The 17,835-nt window shown below is 39.8% G+C and overlaps 1 protein-coding gene and 1 long non-coding RNA gene across 4 annotated transcripts; one reads left to right on the forward strand and one right to left on the reverse strand.

Moving 5' to 3' along the window:
• Positions 1-4,570: 4,570 nt before the first annotated feature.
• On the forward strand, positions 4,571-16,129 carry LOC111259642 (gastric triacylglycerol lipase). 3 transcript variants are annotated; one of them, XM_086967973.1, is made up of 10 exons: positions 4,571-5,004; positions 7,685-7,860; positions 9,777-9,920; positions 10,148-10,302; positions 11,267-11,417; positions 11,927-12,013; positions 12,749-12,940; positions 13,133-13,297; positions 13,498-13,608; positions 15,070-16,129. In XM_086967973.1, the coding sequence occupies exons 1-10, from the start codon at positions 4,977-4,979 to the stop codon at positions 15,289-15,291; spliced, it is 1,431 nt and encodes a 476-aa protein (XP_086824099.1). In that variant the 5' UTR covers positions 4,571-4,976; the 3' UTR covers positions 15,292-16,129. The 3 variants fall into 3 exon arrangements, with proteins under 3 accessions (XP_086824099.1, XP_086824101.1, XP_086824100.1); XM_086967975.1 differs by having other exon boundaries at positions 13,133-13,204; XM_086967974.1 differs by having other exon boundaries at positions 11,324-11,417.
• Positions 15,729-16,713, reverse strand: LOC111259643 (uncharacterized). Its single transcript, XR_002679749.2, has 2 exons — positions 16,253-16,713; positions 15,729-15,933 (listed from the first exon to the last, which is right to left on the reverse strand). It is a non-coding gene; the product is annotated as an uncharacterized LOC111259643 (long non-coding RNA).
• Positions 16,714-17,835: the final 1,122 nt, after the last annotated feature.

Consider the following 17,835-nt stretch of genomic DNA (forward strand, 5'->3'; position numbering starts at 1 on the left):
CGCTATTTTGTACTCTATTTTCTAATATTGCACATAATATCAATACTAGCTGCCGTTTTGGCGGTTGGTTTTTCCCCCCCTAAAAATAATGAAGCGTGATAAATCCTTCTGTAACGCCGAAGAAGTATACCATCGTATGTGACACAAATCAGTAATTTCATACTGATCATCTAACCACAACGATAATTCTTGTAGCTATTGCATCTCAAGTATCTGGCGTTATAACATAATATTATATATACTATAAAAACAAAAAAAAAAACTAACTATATAGAATTAGCTTGCTACGAATAAATTGCACAAATAAATTTATTGTTTATTACTGTAATACTGCCTAAATGTTAAATGCGGATTCTTCAACTGTCAATAAAGTTCTAACCCATCCTATATAATATAAAGATGAAACTGTCACCAAGGTTGCTCACACTACGCTATGTTGCCCATAATAACAACCGGGACATTTGTACAATGTGCATAGGTTACTTTTTTCCGGAACAGAAAAATCAAACTGGCTCTTTAATAATATATCGCTTCATGTAGCAACGCGCAGGCTACGGTTCGTAGCAGATGGAAGAAACAAGCTATGGACGTATGTGAAATTGCCGCATGTTGCCCATATAGAAATAAGCAGACAGGCGTCACCGGCGGGCATGTAAATAATAAGGTAGAATGAGACAGATCCGAAGCGACCCACTTGTTGTTAGTTCGTTGGCACTTGATTAATAAGGCCGAGCCCGAGCATTTTTCTTCCTTTGCCTTCGGCTTTTTCCCGACGTTATGGACGTTTTTGGCAACGCTCTGAGCGCTCTATTCTACACGCATTACCTGTACTAACAGTAGTGTTATGCATAAATGAACCTGAAATACCTTCGTTCGAATAGCCGATTGGGCAGTCTGAGTCGAAATGTGTTTTTAAGTAACAACGAAGTACGGTGCTTCACAACAGCAAGAACAACAACAACAACAACAACTATCATTAGCAAGATAAGTTTCTTTTTGCTCCAAATAGCACTCGCCTGGTACGAAAAAAGGGAAATGTCGTCAAAATAGGAGATATCTTTCTGTGTCCGCGGACACCAGTCTAGATGGCGTCAGAAAGCTTTCTTGGCTTTAGACCCATTGAGACATCGATTCGATTAAATCCTCACACAGATACTGACTTACATATTATTATTATAGTACAGATTCGCATCAAGACTGGCTGGCGTGCGCAAATTACCATCACTACTCGATCACTGTCAAGTAACCCAAGGAATTCAAGCCTAAACTCTAGATTCACGGCAGATGGAACCGGTGAGAACAGATAGATCTCCAGGGAGCCTATCTATGACAATTCCTTGCACTGTATCTACCAAGTTAACGCACACACGAGAAAACCAGCTCCATCAAACACTAAGCATACGGCATTGTCCTAGATAATTACTAAAAACCCTATCATACCGTCCTACAATTTACCCGAGGATAGCAAAAGGGCCGTAAGATACACAAGGGAAACGTTGTCCAAACAACAAAAATAGACAATGGCCAAGTCTATAATGCAAAATAAAAGCGGAACGAGTTCTCCGGAGATCTGGTCATTATTGATATAACTTGTTTTGCGTCCGTGAGAGATATAACAATTATCAAACTCTATTTAAAAATAAATAAGTCACATGACTATAGCACTTTATGATCCTTCATTTTCGTCTTCGCTTAGATTTAAACGTTCAAATATATCGGGATTTTCGTCCCGATACCCCATTAAATGGCTTGGAAACCTACTGTGTATCTTTGCAATTAGCAAATACGTACCCCACTGAGCTATTTGGAACACTGAATTTTGACGTTTAATCACACTGAAATAGTACATCAAGTAGTGTAGTATTTAACTGTTCATCAAAGACGTTCGAAAAGTGTTCAGCCGTTCAGAGACTGATGCAAGGATCAACGATATCCAAGATAGATGCTTCATCCTCTTCGACCCCAGTTAAAGTCGAAGCAAAAAAATAATTGTCATATTATAGAAAAGTTCGCGTCTCATTACTTCAACTCTGTGAAGCTTCTATTTTGTAAAATTACCGATTTTAGATATCACTCCCTTTCACTAGCTTACTTACAAACTCTAATAGTTGTTCACTCTCACATGTTTATTATTATTATTATAAACATTGTTCTTATAACCAAATCTTGTGTATTTTATATATATATATAAATGATCATTTAACGATGTATGAGCCGTGCCAAAAAACAGAGAAATCAATAGACATGTATATTGTCGAAATACGATTTTTGAAAAGTTGACTTTTCGGAAATAAGAGATAAAAATCTACTGAAATACTCCTTAATATATTCGGAAAGCTGTGTGTGCTCGAAGCGTCAGGGGACTTATACTACCCAACTAGATTGCATAGCTTCTCTAAAATCTAAATGATATAACCACTATTGTCTCTTTTATAAATTTTGCAGCTGTATTGTTCATTAACACTTACTGAAGTGTTACTAGCCATTCCAATATTTGTTTCTGATTATTATGTACCATTTTGGTGCCATATGGGGAAATGGAGTATCTAGGTATCCCTTTTCTCTAATAGCCAGATCCATATTTGATGCAGTCATATTATACTCTTTGATCAAGTCCGCGCTTCCAGTAACTATGGCGTGTACTTTTGATCATGTTTATTGAACATAAGCACCTCGGTATAGTTACGAAGGCTCGTTAAAGACAGAGAACAGTTTACGTGAGTCTCGCTTAACTCGTCTGTGACTGAGAACGATAGCGATATCAAGCCTTGCAAGACATCTCCACCTTCAAACATTCACAACAATGCAGTCACATGTGGACGTTTAGAACAAAGATCTGTTATTTTATATGTTATTAACGGCGCCGATTTCCATTAGTTATAATAAGAATCACTGTTCTAGCATGACCTTGTGCTTCAGATCAGAATCACTGGATTCCAGAAAAGGGGATTCTAGGAAAAAGGGGGGCAACTTCATATTTACAACGGAACTGCGAAGCAGTTTAAAATGATGTGGCCACTGGATTCAATTTGGCTTAAATATATTTAATCGTCTACCCATTTCTAAAATGTAAGAGGTTATTTAAGAAATCATACGGTAGGTCTGCTGCAAAAAATTCGAAATACCATCACGTTATTTGATACGAACCAGCCATAGCGGCACCACTGCTGATGCCTCATTGAACGTAAGTGGGGCCGCTGTTTGTACCATTTTGGTTGTTTGCCCGGGAGCGGTCATAGAATTCGTGTAGCGTCGAGGTTAGCAACTTGGCTCATTTGGCGTTGTCCCATACAGTGCCATGGATATCGAATGAATACTAGGTACACCGCGCTAAACCGCTTATCCTTGAATGGCGTACGCCCCTTTTTATAGCGCATTGGAGACGTGATAAAACCAGGAAGTGTATCCGCATTTAGAAACGTGCACGACAAATAGATACATATGGCAACAAAAGTAACAACAACGCAAAAAATCTACTGCTCTCACAGGTTGACTGTGCTGGCGTAATGCAACCTACCATTATGGCCGACCACTCGCTGTGTGCCATAATAAATATTCGGACGGAAAGGTAAAGTACTTCGTTGAACCTAGTGTTAACACTGGCTTGTTTGACATTCGTCATCAGTTGACCAGATGAGGCATCCGTAAATTCGGTCAACGGTTTCGGTTAACTTCGAGGATTATAGAGCCCTCTATCAGAGGTGTGGACGTTAAACAAGCAGGTTTGCCGAAGCTACAAGAACATTAAGAAGCCCATACGTGCCCCAGCTATTCAGAGCTCCGAGGATTCAAATGGACACCCGCTATCGTGATTTTCAGCGCGACAGCTACCACTAATAACGTAGTCATGCATATGAGCCGTCTTCGAACGATGGAAACTATCAGAGACATGATTTTCTGTTCCGAGTTAATTTTGGGTCACTTTTATCAGTGAAATAATGAATTGGTCCCAGTGACGTAGTGCTTTGGACTTCAATAGCATGAGTTAATATAGTCCACAGGAGAACCAAGCTGATATTGGTGTGGGACACAAATTTGAATTGAATGACTCAACCAAATGAGTAGATAACGTGTTTAGAATAGAAATATTACGTGTGTGTGCTTGACAAAGGGCGACGATACTCGACCCATTACAGCTTCCCATGCACTGCCGTATTTCTCAAATACGCGATCTTACCATACTGCATTACAATGCTTCTAGGGTCTTTTGTTTTCTCAAATTTTTTGTACAGAACCTAAAAGGGAGGTCCTATCACGGAAAGCTTCCCACCATCATCGCCATCGTTGTGGCTGTCATTATTACCATTGATAGCAACTTTCTGCATACGTCTATGCGTGTGTATATACGCGTTTGTATCTGCAGCAAACGCTTGATGACGATAACCTTTGCCCGCCCACATGGTAAACGAACCGCGCTGGGAGCATGCGAATTCGGTGTGGAGTCTGCAGTATGACATGTATAGTCTGTTCACACTGAATTGGGCCCTTTCCACGAATCGTATGGGGGCGCCCGCGCGCTCCATTGTTGGCCTATTATAACATATTACAGGCACACAGATAGACCCCGACAGAGACACAGGCCGCGGAGGCAACTTTAGCTATATAACAAAGTTATGGGCGGGCACGTCTGGCACGCTTCACGTACAAAATAGGGAAACGACCGTTGTGTCTATCTGAGGTACGCAGAGAGCCAGTTAGTACAGCTAATCTACAGTAGCCACGGCTACTTCGGCTGGATCGGAAGAAATGGTCAATATCAGATACCGACCAAAGCTATATGCGATCTCAATATAGTGGCTGTCGTAATTTTTTGCTTTTTTTCTCTCACCGAAATGATCATTGTCATGCGAAGTTATCTGCCGCTGAGATAATCTTATACCCGACAGGCAACTAACAACCCATCTAGCTGGAATAATTTGAGGAAAAGTGTCAGTGGTAACAAAGGGCTAAGTCGTCTAGGACTAGTGCTTCCAACAATGATTCGTGTTTCGCTACTTGTTTTCGGTAAGTGCTAGTTACTGTGTAAGTGAAACTGCTACGTCATCAGTGTCTTTTCACTCATCTAGTTAATTCTGAATTTAAAATATGGACATTTTCCTCTCGCATCTTCCTGACAGTTAAATGTAATACAGTCTTTTGTTTTTTTTTTGAAACAACAGGATTCGGCCTGGAAGCAAACGTAAATACAAATAGACAGAGATGCTAGAGACGCGTCGTTCATATGCGTCTGAGGCCATCTTCTCAGTGTCTTCTCAGTATTTATTGAGACTGCTATTTGCCGATGTGTTAAGCACAACTCAGACTGAGTGAGCTATACTCGCGGTCCGGCATAATGTTTGTGCCAGCAGGGTTTGTCTGTTTGAGATAAATGTATTTTGTTGAAACCAATCTCACTTTTGCGGAGCCTTCACTGAACCATAAGAGCTGTTCGGCTGGAGCCGTAACAGCTGGAGATTCTGTTAGGGATAATAGTAGGAATATTATGTAGCAAAGATATTCTTCGAATATAGGTTGTTCTTATATTTGTTTTCGCGTTCATTTATTGTATATGTCATTTGCGGATCTTATTTTTAAGCCATGTATGTAATTATTCTCGTTGTGTAAAATGAAATATATAGATTGTCGCTCCGAATCTGGTTGATAATGAATCTAACGCGATTGGATAAAGTGTTGAAGCCCAAATTGTATGAGGATACAATCGCGGTGCAAAAAACACAGGTGGAAACGAAGACTCTACGCGTCAATAGAATTTTCGTTCTGTGAAAGTTCTGTAGTTTACAAACGTGTACACCCCATTCGTCTTTCGTGTACGTACGCGTCGCAACGCACACTTCTTTAAAACACTGACCAGCGGGAGTCTCCTCCCGGACACGTCGCGTAAGGCGTGACCAATTGTATTTTATAAATAAACGTTTCGGGTTCTGTGTTCCGCACAGCATCAACATCGCTTGTTAAACAAACTATAACTCTCCAGAGATTTGAAAGCTAGCCTTCCGCTGTGAGGAACTATCGTCGGTGGTATTTGGAGGTGTTTTTAGATTGCCTGCGAGTTTTGTCTATTCTAAATTCAACTTGAACTTCTTCCGTGAAGTAAAGTGTATCCGTCCCGAAAATCAATTGATTTTCTCCATACGCGCAGACTCCTTCGACCAATAAGTCGGGACGCCTTTAGCAATTTGTCGCGGTTTCTTTTTAAGTTCAGTTATACCCGTAGCAACCAACTTATTGCATAGTTTGTAATCTATCTAATCCGACCTGCTTTATATATAGCCCCATATTTCCTGTAAAAATTTTAATCTCGCATTTTGTTGCTGTTCCTTATGTAGAGATGCAACGATGAAAGAAAAAGATCAAGACACGATTCCGGAATAGTAACCGTTCTAATAATGAATGTCAATTCGGTAATGTTTAGGCCCTCTAGGCCCTGGAAATTGTGAATGGACAAAATGATCATAATATTGAGTGTTCTGTACCTTTTGTTGCCAAAGTAAACCTCTCACTCTTGCTCGACCTTTAGCGTCGTAGCTCATAGTTGTTACTCATAGTGCATCTATAGCTTTGCCTCATTTGTAGCACCGTGCCTTCTAAGACGATTAGCAAAGGGTTTACTCTGAACTCGCGGCCTGTCTTTGATGTTAAGGCTCGAGTGTGTCCTAACTACTATGCGAATTTTCAAATGGTTGTTCGGCTAGAGGTTTTATGCCAGAAATTGTCTATGTTGACAAATAATACAATGCAGTATCAGAAACAACAGTAACAAATCAAACGATTCATTGTTTCGGTAATGTTGGTCGCAAACAGTAGGCCAAGATAACATTCCAGGCATGTATATGAAACGCAAACAGTGGTTTCGTGGCCTCGCAGCTGTCGTCCTAACAGCTACTACTCAATGGACAGGTCGACCGTTTGTACGTTTGCGACGAATAGGTACCCGCTTTATCTGTTAAAAAGTTCTTACTACTTTATTTGACTGCTTGGAGTCAATTGAGTGTAGAAATATAAAAGAAAAAAAAAATTATTACAATGGCAAGCAATGCGTTTTGCTGAAGATTTGTCATTAAACTAGTTCGATCGTAACTCGACGCAAGTGATCCTATTACTTGTTCTATTGAACTTTTTAAGAAAAAAAAAATACCACTATTGTTAATGTACCCAAATCGGATTACACCCATTTGGGCTTTTCCTGTGTACTGGACAATGCAAATGAACGAAATATTTAATACTAAAAATATAAGTCGTCATAGAAGCCAGCTCCCTCTGTTAGGAGACCCGCTATAGCGGTGACGTTTTACAATGTGATGACGGAGCATTGACCTCATACAATGACGCTTCCCTGATTGTATTTCTCGTAATAACCGCCTTTTTTTTGTTAAGCGAATGTGCTAGATGGGCTTTAGCGGGCATTATCTAACTGTAGTAGAATACGTTAAGGTGACACTTTTTTTCTTGCCCGGATGCTACGTTTGAACCTATTCAAATATTGCTTCGACTGAGGAAAAGAAGCTGTCCTTCATTCAACTCAGGCGTTGGAGACGCTCTGCTTATTGCCTGTAGGTTATCCGCTCCTATTCTTCCTTGAATGTTTTCAAAACATTCGCCACCACGATCACACATACGTGTCACATGGTCATAGTAATCTACGTAACAGTTAACTGTACATTTAATCACACTTCTTGATTTTCAGTTATCCTGACGCCCGACAACATGACGCGGAGCGGCTCTCTAAAACTATTAAATACGGTGCGCGACGTCACAAAAACAGTGTCAAATCAGCTAAAAAGCACAATCGATAAAACCGTTGACAGACTCAGCGAGGTCACTTCACAAGATCCGGACGTATCGTCTATTCTCAAAGGACCGGTGAGTGTCGGTTGATTCCTCAATTAACGAGGATTTCCACAACGAGATTTTCAAAACAGCAAAGAAAATAGGCATTACCAATATAACTTACTGTACCGAAAGCCCCTATCGTACGTTGGAAATGCCTCAGTTCTAAATTTATATGGTATTCAAAATTGATTTTGGCGGTAAAATGTTTGGTTATTAGATATCGGGACACGTAATAATCTGCGTTCGAAAACACGCGTAGAACCACCCTTCAGTTTGTGCCGGAAGGGGGCCAGCTGTGAAAAATGATAAATTGGTCGACGACAAAACCGCACGAATAACAGAAGCTCGAAACGTCTTCAATAATAAGCAAGAAACTTGCCAAGGTAGATATCGTTTCGATAACTTGATAAGTCTGCATATAGTTGCTTTCTACGTTAGCAAATACACGATAGCTAGAAAAACCGCGAAGTTTTCAACTATTGGTATGACATTCAGGTTGTTCAATGGCCTTTAGCCATACGACCTTAAGGATGAAGACCCTTAAGGATGAATAAGGAAGGATATAATTTTGCTATCACATAATTTTAACGCATTTCAATACATTTTGCTAGGATATTACAGCAAAATGATCAATGTATCAGCGCAAACCCAAATCCTATTTTTCTTCTTTATTCTGCCTTGAGAAGCTATCGGTTGCACCTATGAGCTCTTTGCGAAGGAAGAGAAATGTGGCTATTTCAGTATTTGAACTTTTGCACCATTGACTGAAACTATGATTAAAACGAGCCATCGCTGGTCTACTTCTTGCACGTGACTCACATCAATAATTTATAGAAAGTGGTTCTGTATGAACGGCCAACTGATGTTCAACTTGCCAATGAGACCCAAAAGGACTATGATTTGAAAGAACATATTTTTTGGGATTGTCAATTATCCACGTATTAGCTTCGCTGACCCATGAAAAACGCAGGCCACTATATACAATCGAGTATTACAGGCTCTTGCATAATATACTGTGTACTCCCATACAATATTGTGCTAGAGGTATACAATACGGTACGGTACGGTCAACGAAGCCGATCATGGTCCGTATGCGGGTCCGTATTTTCAACATGTTCCTCGGATTGCTTTCCTATTTCAAGCTATAGTTGATAATGATGCATTTGCGCGACGCAGCAAGACCAACGCTGGACACATTGTCAGCCGAAACCGTCACGTTTTAAATCAGCAAGGCCTGTAGGTGGCCAATTTCTCTTAGCCCATCTTTGTTCGTGCGGCCCTACAGGTACCCAGTATACTGAGTAGCGTGAATTGGAGTCGTCCACTTTTATTGACCTGGCAGATCGACGTGTCACCTTTTCGAGGTATATCTTGGAGTGCATGCATAACATTTCCTAAGATATTGTCCTGCCGGATTCTATAACTCTCTGGCAATATTTACGATCTTAGTTATCTGATATTTATTTGAGGTTGTTCGCCTAAATTTGCCTGTGAAGAACAGAATGTATATCTTCATTACTTCATGTTCCATCCCGGTACAGTGTGTACGCTTATCTGCCTATGTAAACGCCAATACATATATATTTAGGTCATTTGTAGGCCTTTGATCGGTTCGATGTTCAGGGCTCTTTTGCGTACCACAAATGAACGACTGTTCCATAATAACTTTGTCTGCGCAAATGAACGTATATATATATATATATATATATATATATATAATTTGCTTCTACAGTATCTTAAGCCAATAGCTCTGGAAACAATGTCAAGCTGATGAAGCAGACTTTACAGGTTTCTGCAAAGATAAATGTTTTGAAACAACTTTTTTCCTAATTCACCGCTAGCTATTAATAGATGAAAAACTGTACTGTAAATTATACTAATAAGTAATATAAAATAAATTGTGTATCGTCTGCGAACGTAACGGAAATATATTCTCATGATTAAAGGGCGAGTACGTGCGCAGCTACGGATACGACTACCATGAGTTCAACGTGACCACGAAAGATGGCGTCATCCTAAGCGTATTTCGAGTCAGAAATCCTCGCGTCTACAATAACCGCTCTATTCCAGTCATTATGCAACACGGTGTTGTATGTTTAATCGTTTTTAATAAGATCCTAATTTTTTAATAGTGTTTTCCCATAAACCGGCGTACGTGACTAGCTTCTCTCGCAATTTTACCGAAGTGAATGATCGAAGAGATTTTTAAAAGCACAAGAACAACATAAAACGAAAATGCAATAATTAATATTACAACGAGAAGCGGCTAGGCAAAAAATGGGGCCCAGGTCTAAATGATCCTCTCGCATTATTTCAGGTAAGTTCGGGATTTGACTTCATTGCAAATCCTCCTCATCAAGGACCTGGGTTTTTCCTAGCCAATATGGGTTACGACGTCTACCTACCCAATACCCGAGGAAATAAATTCAGTTCATGCAGCGAATCAACCCATAAACACTTTTATTACTCGAGGTAAAAAAAACAGTGTTAGTTGAATACGTCCAAGCACAAATAGAGCTTCGATGAAAAATCTGAACAGCTATTAACGAGGCTGTATAACTTTATTGTCGACAAGTATCCGGACGAGAGATTCAAACAGGGGAGTTGTAGATAATGCTTCATATATACATATTACCCAACTAAAGTAACAAAATTAATAATGAAGTATGCGTCAACCCAGTCCAGCTTTACAGGCTGGTACAATCCGGGTTTTCTACTAGATCCATATATCACCCTCTTGAGCTCAACATTATATATGTTCTCTACGATCTAATCGTTCTCAAAGACAGAGCTTTCATAAAGGCGCATTGCTTCATTAGGAACCGATTCGTATTACTTCTTCCAAATAATATCCTGTTCTGTCTGTTCCTTTTCGACATCACGTTGAAAAACAGGACAGCGGGTCCTCTACAGGCTTTTCTGAATCACGTTTGTCCTGGTCGTTTCGTTTTAAAGAAGTACAACGATCCGGAATGCGTTTACTTGGCGAGAAATTCATCCTTACGACAATGATTGAATGACCACAGGTCTTTTCTGTATTCCGTACCCCTTTGAATTGCTTTCCTCTAATTGTAAAATCATTACGCTATTTCATAAAATCTTAGCGGTTTTTCTAATCGTCTAAACTCTGTCTTTAAATGTCTGCAGAGCATCTACGCGTAGGAGAAATATATAGAAGTAATTTTTGGTCAGCGTTTCGTAAAAATATGACGTACATGAAATTTACGCGCCTAAAAAGTTTCAAATGTTGAGTTTCATACTTTTTCTCAAACCAGATAGCTACCACATTATAAACCTATTTGCGTTCGCAGAGAAAATTCAGTGTATTATGCAAAATCAGGTCAAAAGTATAATGCAGGACTCGAGGATAACACTCACCGTATCTTATCGTCGTAGCTTATTTATGCAACATAATTACTTTTATATGCGTCCTAAGCTTTATGGAGATGGCGGAATACGATTTACCAGCAATCATTGACGCTATTCTCAGCAGAACTGGATTTACAAAACTTCACATTATCGGCCACTCACGCGGAACAACTGTGACCTTTGCTATGCTTGCCTCCAAGCCGGAATACAACAAGAAGGTAAATTGACCGCCGATTTTGTGCCGGGTTCTCATTGCTTGCAACTTCGGGCGTAATGTCAGACATCCTGACAGCACTGCTTGGTAGCGAACCTGAAATAAAGCTGAGGTACATTTGGAACACGGACACTTTTATTACCAACAAAGGTTAATGCCCGCGGAATCCTACGACAACTGTTTCGTGCACAATAATCTAATCAATTATAGAGTCACAGTTGCCGAGCAATGGATTTTTAAAAGCGTATACCGGGTTAGATCCTCCGTTATTTTATCGAATTATTTTAGTTTGATTGATTTTTCTCCATAACTCGACATGTAAGCCTTTTTTAGTCCTTTACTATAGCTTTTTGCGGAAAAGGTGTTTCTGCTAACTAGGGAAAGCCTTGTTAGTTGGTGTACCTTCTAAAGATATTCACAATATAATAAGGCCAAAGAGCTATATCAAGACCTAATTGAATGTATGACATTTTACGGTAAGGCAGCTTAATTTATGAGCTATCAACGTTTCAGATTCGCCTCTTCACTGCATTAGCGCCCGTGGTCTACCCTGATTTAAGTCCAGCATGGTCCATCCTTCAAAGTATCATGCACGAACTGGTTAGTAATGCGTTCATCCAGGACGCCCTGCACGTCCTTGGCTCAGCAGCTACACAGCATAACACTGAACAGCAACGAGCCTGGACGTCAACCTCAACGACAAAGCGCATATCTCAGTCGGCGTTTCTATTAGAAGCAGAATTCACATTAACGAGCAGCTATCATTATGTAAATACGTCCGCTAAGCATCCACAATAATATGGAAACTTGTTTAGCTTACAATATAGTCCGAAACGTTACCATCTTGCGTTAAATCATTTTTTCTTATTATCGATGTCTGAACGCTGGTTATTTCTCCAGACACCTATCTTCTGGTGCAACGACGTATGTTTTCGGGTTGACTATAGAAACAAGTCGAGTTAGAACCGCTCGTAATTCGAACGTACGATGTCTGGCAATTCTATAATTTACTGTTAATAACAGCCATGTAGTAGTTCCATCATCTGGACCATAGTGATTTAATTACAAATTGTTCACCACCTACCTGTAAGCAACTCTTTTCCAACAAACTGAGCATTCTATTACAAATGATTGTTATTAGTGAACGCGAAAACGTGACGTCATGGTTGGGGAAAGTGTGTATCTGTAACTGCGAGAAGCCGCTAGTCGATGCTTAACTGTTTTCTACTGAAGGACTTCTACCTGCAGGCCCAGGCTTGGCGAACTGTTGTACGGCTGAGACAGATTTAAGGCTGGGCTATCCCCTATATTGCCATATTCGGTTTTGTATTGCAGAAGGGTGTCATGGACTGTATTGGCTATTCGCGCAACCGAATTTTTGACTCCTCAAAGGTAAACGATCTCAGTTTTGGCCTGATGAATCCTCTCGTTTGTTCAATCGGAGGAGGAGTGTTATGCAGCGCCATGCTCAATGTCGGCATGAATCCGAAGCTTTTGCGGAACGTTGAGCATCCCCGACTTAATAGCGTAAGTGAAGTATAATTGGCTTGCGCTTACTGTTCTTTTGTACTAAATACTTTATATTTTCGGTTTTATCTTTAATAAATAGTATAAAGCGCTACGTAATGCTTGACGCCTGCATGCCATTTGGTCCTTACAAGAGCGATAAGCGCAGTAGATTATTTCATTCTGGACACGTATCACTCTTATCCATTTCAGTCTCGAGCACGAGTATATGCAGTTAATACGCCAGCGGGCTCGACGGTGCAAGACTTTGTTCATTTCTTCCAGGTAATCCAAACTGAAAAATTTGCCAAGTTTGACTACGATGATAAGCCTGCTTGCTATCCAGTTGACAAGACAAATCAGATCGTTTACGGGCAGGTTGGTACCTTGATGAATACACTCAAATAGGGCATCGCAGAATGTTGAAACTATGCACAGTCATCTAGAATTGCTATTCAGTTGACGAAAGCCCTAAGCTAAGTCGCTGGCTTCGGACATATGTCGACATCTGCGATTGGTTATCGAAATGTTTGTCCTATTTAAAGCTGACTTTTTCATAATACATCTAATCATTTCAGTCGACCCCACCAGAGTATAAGTTAGAAAACATCAATGTGCCTCTAGTGGTGTTTCATTCAAAAGACGATACATTCGCAGGGCCCGACGGCGTAGCTAAATTACGACAAAAGGTTAGTAGCGTCTGTCGGCCTATCATGTTTTCAGATGAACAAGAGACAGACAGTTATTTTAGCTAGCTATATTAGCAAAGAGGACGATTAGGCCTTTGTGCTTGCAGCGCTGATGTTATGGACTCAGAAGCGCCTTTCACTTAGCCCGTAGGGCATCCAACCACTCGATGATCATGAGTAGTATGTTACCCTTGCCCTGCGCTCCCCACGCAGGCGTATAACGAAGTACGCCACAATTTAGCGTGCTTCAAGTATTGTCAGGGGAGTTACGGAATACATTAGGCGATATCTGTGGCAGTCTAAGCAGATTCTAGCGGGCTTTCACACTTGCTATGGCTGGCACCTTTCGGCTTATCAGAAACGGTATTCTCATTCGTCTTCCACTTATGTCTGTCTGCTTCCTAAACTATGAGAGATAGATGGAGAAAAGGGGTCTCCTGGGGATGTGTCTTTGTCGGAATCAGCTCGAAGAGCCGATGGTTACCTTAGCTGCCAAAAGCTGGGCTTTGAAGGCACCTCCGCCGATTCCGATTCCGCCAGTACACAGGCAAGCATTTGGGATACGCTCACGGCTGATAGTCTGACTGCTGCGCGATCAGTGGAGTTACTTTGCATGATTCGTTATAGTTCTAACTCAAAATAGCACAATTATAGGGATTTAAAGTATTTCATTGAGGATAAGAAAGTTTCCATTCAGCCTCTGTTCTTGTAGCAGAAGATACGTAACCTATTATTATAAAATCCAGATCGAACGCTGCAAAAGATATGCAACAACGACACAGTTATACCATATCTATATTCCTTTAATACTGCGTTAAAATGCCATATTAGTTGGTATTATCCCGCAATAGGTGTAACAACGACCCGTTGCGCGTTCGTAGCCGGACGTACATCTGGATGGCGGCGTGCTTTCAAGCAGTCACTACAGAGGGACACCAGATGCTTGTCATAGGAGACACCTTTTGAAATCTAAAACTGTATATACAATAGCCTGTATATACAAGCTGTTCGTGTACATCTCTCGCCCCCCAATAGCTAGTCACCGCTCTACTGAAATAAAAAGCCAAGTACTTGAACCTTGTTACATGTCACGACGAACCGCGTCCAGCGAGGGAGGATGACGAGAAGTTCGCGTTTCTAAAACCCATTTGTTTCCCAGTGTCAATATTTCAATATGACACCAATTTCCATTAAACTTTGTATTATGCTACCCTATGTTGACATAGCTATTTATGTACCAAGTAAATATAGGTGACAGTTCGCTAGAAATACTTAAAGCGGCGCTTTCGACGAACACATTATATACAGTCGATATCCAACCCCGAAATATACCTCTTTTTCGAAATTAACTCAAGTTCATTGTTACCTATCCTAATTTCGAATAACCGACGGTTGCAGAATCAGAGTAGTATAAACACAATATTAGGTTGCTAATAATAATAATAAAAATAATGTGAGCAGGTCGGGAAGCTGGTGGTCAACGGAGGATGGTATTATATTGAAAAATCAAAATGGCTTCACCTCGATTACCTTTGGGCCATGGACGCGGTACAGCTCGTCTATCTAAATGTTTTGCGTCATTTGCGAGAAAGTGACAAACTCGAGGATGGCCATGTTCGCGATCTTGACGAGCTTTTTGCGCTTTACCAAACGGACACGAAAAACTATATTAGTCTTATTTAGATTGTATTTATTATTGAGCTAATGTTCACACGAGTGGTAAGGTGGCATCCCTTATAGGACGATGATCGCAATTGGTAACCTAAAATGGTGTTTGTCGATTGATGTAATTCTTCTCTCTCTATACTGCAATATCTAGCCTCTCCTAGAAAAACTATTTAACGTTTGACAAAAACCACCCAAAAAGAAACGATAGATTCTTATGAGAAATGCTGAATACCTTGTTGACTTTTAGTTTAATTATGTCTATTGTATTACTATATTTTTATGCTATTTGCTTGCATTCACTATTAAATCCTAATTAGCAACGGTAAATAAACCTTCTACGTACAGGAAATGTTATATTTTTCCCTTTTTTTTTTTCTTCAAATGGATCTTCGTGGATAATTTGTATGTACACGTGCATCAAACGATAAAGCTAATAGTTAACACACGTGATAGTACTCGTACTGTACTTGTCTTTATATATAACATAAAATCATTGATTGACTTATTATCCGACAAAAAAATGAATTCAAAGTCCAAGGTGGCATACTTCTTTCTAGTTTTCTATAATGAGCAACGAACGATAACGCGAAAAATCAGCGAATCGATGACAGCCTTAGATATTGTCCGTAGAGGAATGCAAGCCAGACCATACGTTACCTGTAAATAATACACTTTTCACTGGGTTTGACAACATCTTAGTTTTACTGGAAGAGAAAGCGTGAGTGTACCGTTATCTTTTTCGGTGCAGACCTCATAGACAAATATATATGTTTGTATGCGCGCAATAAACGGAACCGCATCGAAATTCGTTGGTCACAGTGTCAATCGGCTGGTAATAAAGGTAATATTGTGATGGCTTTGTCCTTTAAATAGCGAGTAAATAACGGTTTTCATATAACTGACTGAGATAGCGTACTCCAGCTACAACCTGAATGTTACAAAATGAAGTGGTCAGTGACTTTCTCCGTGTACTTACCAGTCCAGGAACAATGAGCAGGGTCAAATTGCCTGCCTCCTCCGCATGTGACATCTCACTATATAAAGTCATCGCTGGGGATTTCCATTGAGGTACATAACCAATTGTAGAACTCCAAAGGATTGTTTCTACATTATAACGAATAGACAGCATAACTGGTTGAAGCGTAAAATCTGGATTCGATGATATTCCTTCCAGCTGTTTCCACCATTCGTTAGAGCGCCAATCAAGTCTATGCACAATATATAGACAAGGTGCGACGTTCAATTTCGAAACTTTGATGTGCTGTTTGTTGTAGTGAGCATGCGTTCATGCGCTATTCTTAGTACCTGAAGAAAGGTAGTTCTTTCTAGAGTAAAACGCCAATCCGTTATAACGAAACGTTAAGACGATACGTCGGTTTTGGAACTTCACTAATAGTTAGTTAATATACAATACGTTTATAGACGAAGAGCTCTTACCAAAATGGTAAACTTAATTTTAATAAACAAGACCGACGGTCTACATCAGGGCTAGTTGTTATACAATTTCTCAAAAATCCAAGAAGTACTTAAACGGAGTTTAGATTTAAAGGACCCCTAAATTAATTAGAACGGCTCGAAGGACTATTTTTAATATACCTTAGTTATTACATAAAATACATTAAAAATGTCAATTAGATAGTCCATATCAATCAATACGAAACAATCCTGATCTTAAATGCCCCACCTTCTGTGGCGTAGTTTGGGAGGTCACAGTTTCTTGTGCATATCTTCTATATGCTCGGAAAGTTTCGCTGACTGAAGGTTCAATAGAACAGTCTAAATATATATATATATGTGTAAACTTAATTGGAAATGATTTATGCAAATGTATACGAATTCATTCATCAACACTGAGAACATAAGGGATAGAGGGTAACCACTACATCTACTAACTCTTATAGACGGAAACAAGGTTTGTCACCAAGTTTTGACTAGGAGATACCTTTTTTTTTGTCAAATATGATTTAAGTCATCAATAGGACAGGTAATATTAACATAGCAATTTACCGGATTTGATTAGAAACAGTTCGGTGCTGCGCAAATATAGATATTGTGAAAATAGTCCTTTTCATTATTTAGTGCAGGAAGTGTTTCTAATAAGATTATATATATTTGTTCGTTTGTCATAACTGGTATTTAGGTAATCAGGTAACCGGCCAATAATAGACGTTAGTGGAAAAAGCAAACATATTGCATCTTCACCGCCTGTTACATGTAAGGCATGGCAAACAACGATGATTCCAAAAAACGCTGTAGGCCATAACTATAATTACTTAGACAGCACATCGATACAATGACTTGGTGTGCAGGTTCAATTTATTGCTTACGAGGGTAAAGTGTACAACGCACGATATAGAAAAAAGCCGCTCATCGTTAGACCTGTCATGCATGTACGGTTCCGACTTGAGGCCGTCCGGACCCATTCTTTTCGCTACACGGAACACAGGACACATTTATTCAGCTTTATTTTCTTATTTCAAAGTTAAAATAATTAGTAAAGTTAATTGATTCACCTAATCGACCCTTTTCTATAGAACTCGATATTAGAACGAGCTTCCA

The sequence above is a fragment of the Varroa jacobsoni genome, unplaced genomic scaffold (assembly GCF_002532875.2).
Source record: "Varroa jacobsoni isolate VJ856 unplaced genomic scaffold, vjacob_1.0 scaffold_354, whole genome shotgun sequence".
Lineage (NCBI taxonomy): Eukaryota > Metazoa > Arthropoda > Arachnida > Mesostigmata > Varroidae > Varroa > Varroa jacobsoni.